This window comes from Meleagris gallopavo, unplaced genomic scaffold (assembly GCF_000146605.3).
Source record: "Meleagris gallopavo isolate NT-WF06-2002-E0010 breed Aviagen turkey brand Nicholas breeding stock unplaced genomic scaffold, Turkey_5.1 ChrUn_random_7180001855446, whole genome shotgun sequence".
NCBI lineage: Eukaryota > Metazoa > Chordata > Aves > Galliformes > Phasianidae > Meleagris > Meleagris gallopavo.
In genome coordinates, this window is record NW_011121746.1 from 4,851 (window position 1) to 6,070 (window position 1,220).

Consider the following 1,220-nt stretch of genomic DNA (forward strand, 5'->3'; position numbering starts at 1 on the left):
GTGGGGGGGTTCAGCACAGCTGGATGGGGGGCTGAGGGCGGTCCCTGCGCCCACCACGCTCACCTGGTCACGGAACATGAGGGAGATGATCTCGAGGACGTGCAGAGCCCACTGCTGCTCAGCCGGCGCGCTGGCCAGGAACTTGAGCAGGTCGTCCATGCCACTGATGTGCAGAGCCCACAGCACGCGGTCGTGCATGCTGGCATCGCCATCCACACCCTGGGGGGCAGCACAGGGTGGGGGGCAGCACGCAGGGCACCTTGCCGTGGGGATCCCTGTGTCTGTCCCGCCCCCTCCCATTACCTGCTCCGCAGAGGGGTCGGGGGGCACGTGCAGCACATTGCGCACCAGCAGCAGGATCCGCTCGATCAGCAGCGTGTCCTCCTCCTGCCTCTGCTCCCAGTCCTGCAGTGCGCGGCTGTCAGAACTCCCATAGACCTCCCCGGCCCCCAGCCCCACAGCTGCCCCCCGACCCTCAGCCCCATAGAGCCCCCCCCGGATCCCCAGCACCCACCAGCTGCAGCACTTCGTACAGCTTCTCGCTCAGCACCCCAAACACCTTCTCACTGGCGAACGCCTGCAGAAAACCCTTTGTGAGCTCTGTGTGTGTGGGGGGAGGGTTTGAAGACCCCCCCACCCGGAGATCACCCCACGGCTGCACCTCACCTCTTTGTACGCCTGCAGGTAGGACAGCACCTGCAGGAAGTGGTGCCGGGCGGTGGCATCCGATGGCACTTTGCCGAAGCAGAGCAGCGCCGGCTGCGTCAGGTTCACCATCAGCCTATGGGGGGGAGTTGGGGGGGAGGGGCAGGACTCGGGACCGCTGCCCACGTGGGAGCGCAGCCCCGCACCATCCCCGCAGCTCCCCGGTACCTGACGACGGCATCGAAAAGGGTCCGGTCCTGCGGGTACTGAACGAGCAGCGGCAGCAGATCGTTCTGCAGGATCTGCGCTGCTCCCAGCTGCTGCCGCACGTCGCGGCTCTCATCCTCGTGCCGGAGGTACCGGATCAGATCCTTCACGCTCTCTGCGGGAGGGGCGGTCAGAACTCCGCATCCCCCCGGTTTCTCCTCCCCCCCCCATTCCCCGTGCCGTACCGAGGCAGTCGGGTTCGCGGTGGTACACGTCGCCCTCCAGGTAGCCCAGGGCGCTGCAGGTGGCCAGCAGCTCGCAGTTCATCATGTACCAGTCCATGCAGCGCGGGGCGGGCGCGGGGAGCC

At 67.4% G+C, this 1,220-nt stretch overlaps 1 protein-coding gene across 1 annotated transcript in view; it reads right to left on the minus strand.

Annotated features, from left to right (window-relative positions):
* TIMELESS (timeless circadian regulator) overlaps window positions 1–1,214 on the minus strand; it is a gene marked incomplete at its 3' end in the record, with an annotated part of 6,057 nt that extends 4,843 nt beyond the window's left edge. The window contains 6 exon segments of the mRNA XM_019611053.1: window positions 58–219; window positions 304–405; window positions 515–577; window positions 667–781; window positions 874–1,027; window positions 1,098–1,214. Coding sequence (XP_019466598.1) covers window positions 58–219; window positions 304–405; window positions 515–577; window positions 667–781; window positions 874–1,027; window positions 1,098–1,194 — 693 coding nt within the window.
* Between the last annotated feature and the right edge of the window lie 6 nt (window positions 1,215–1,220).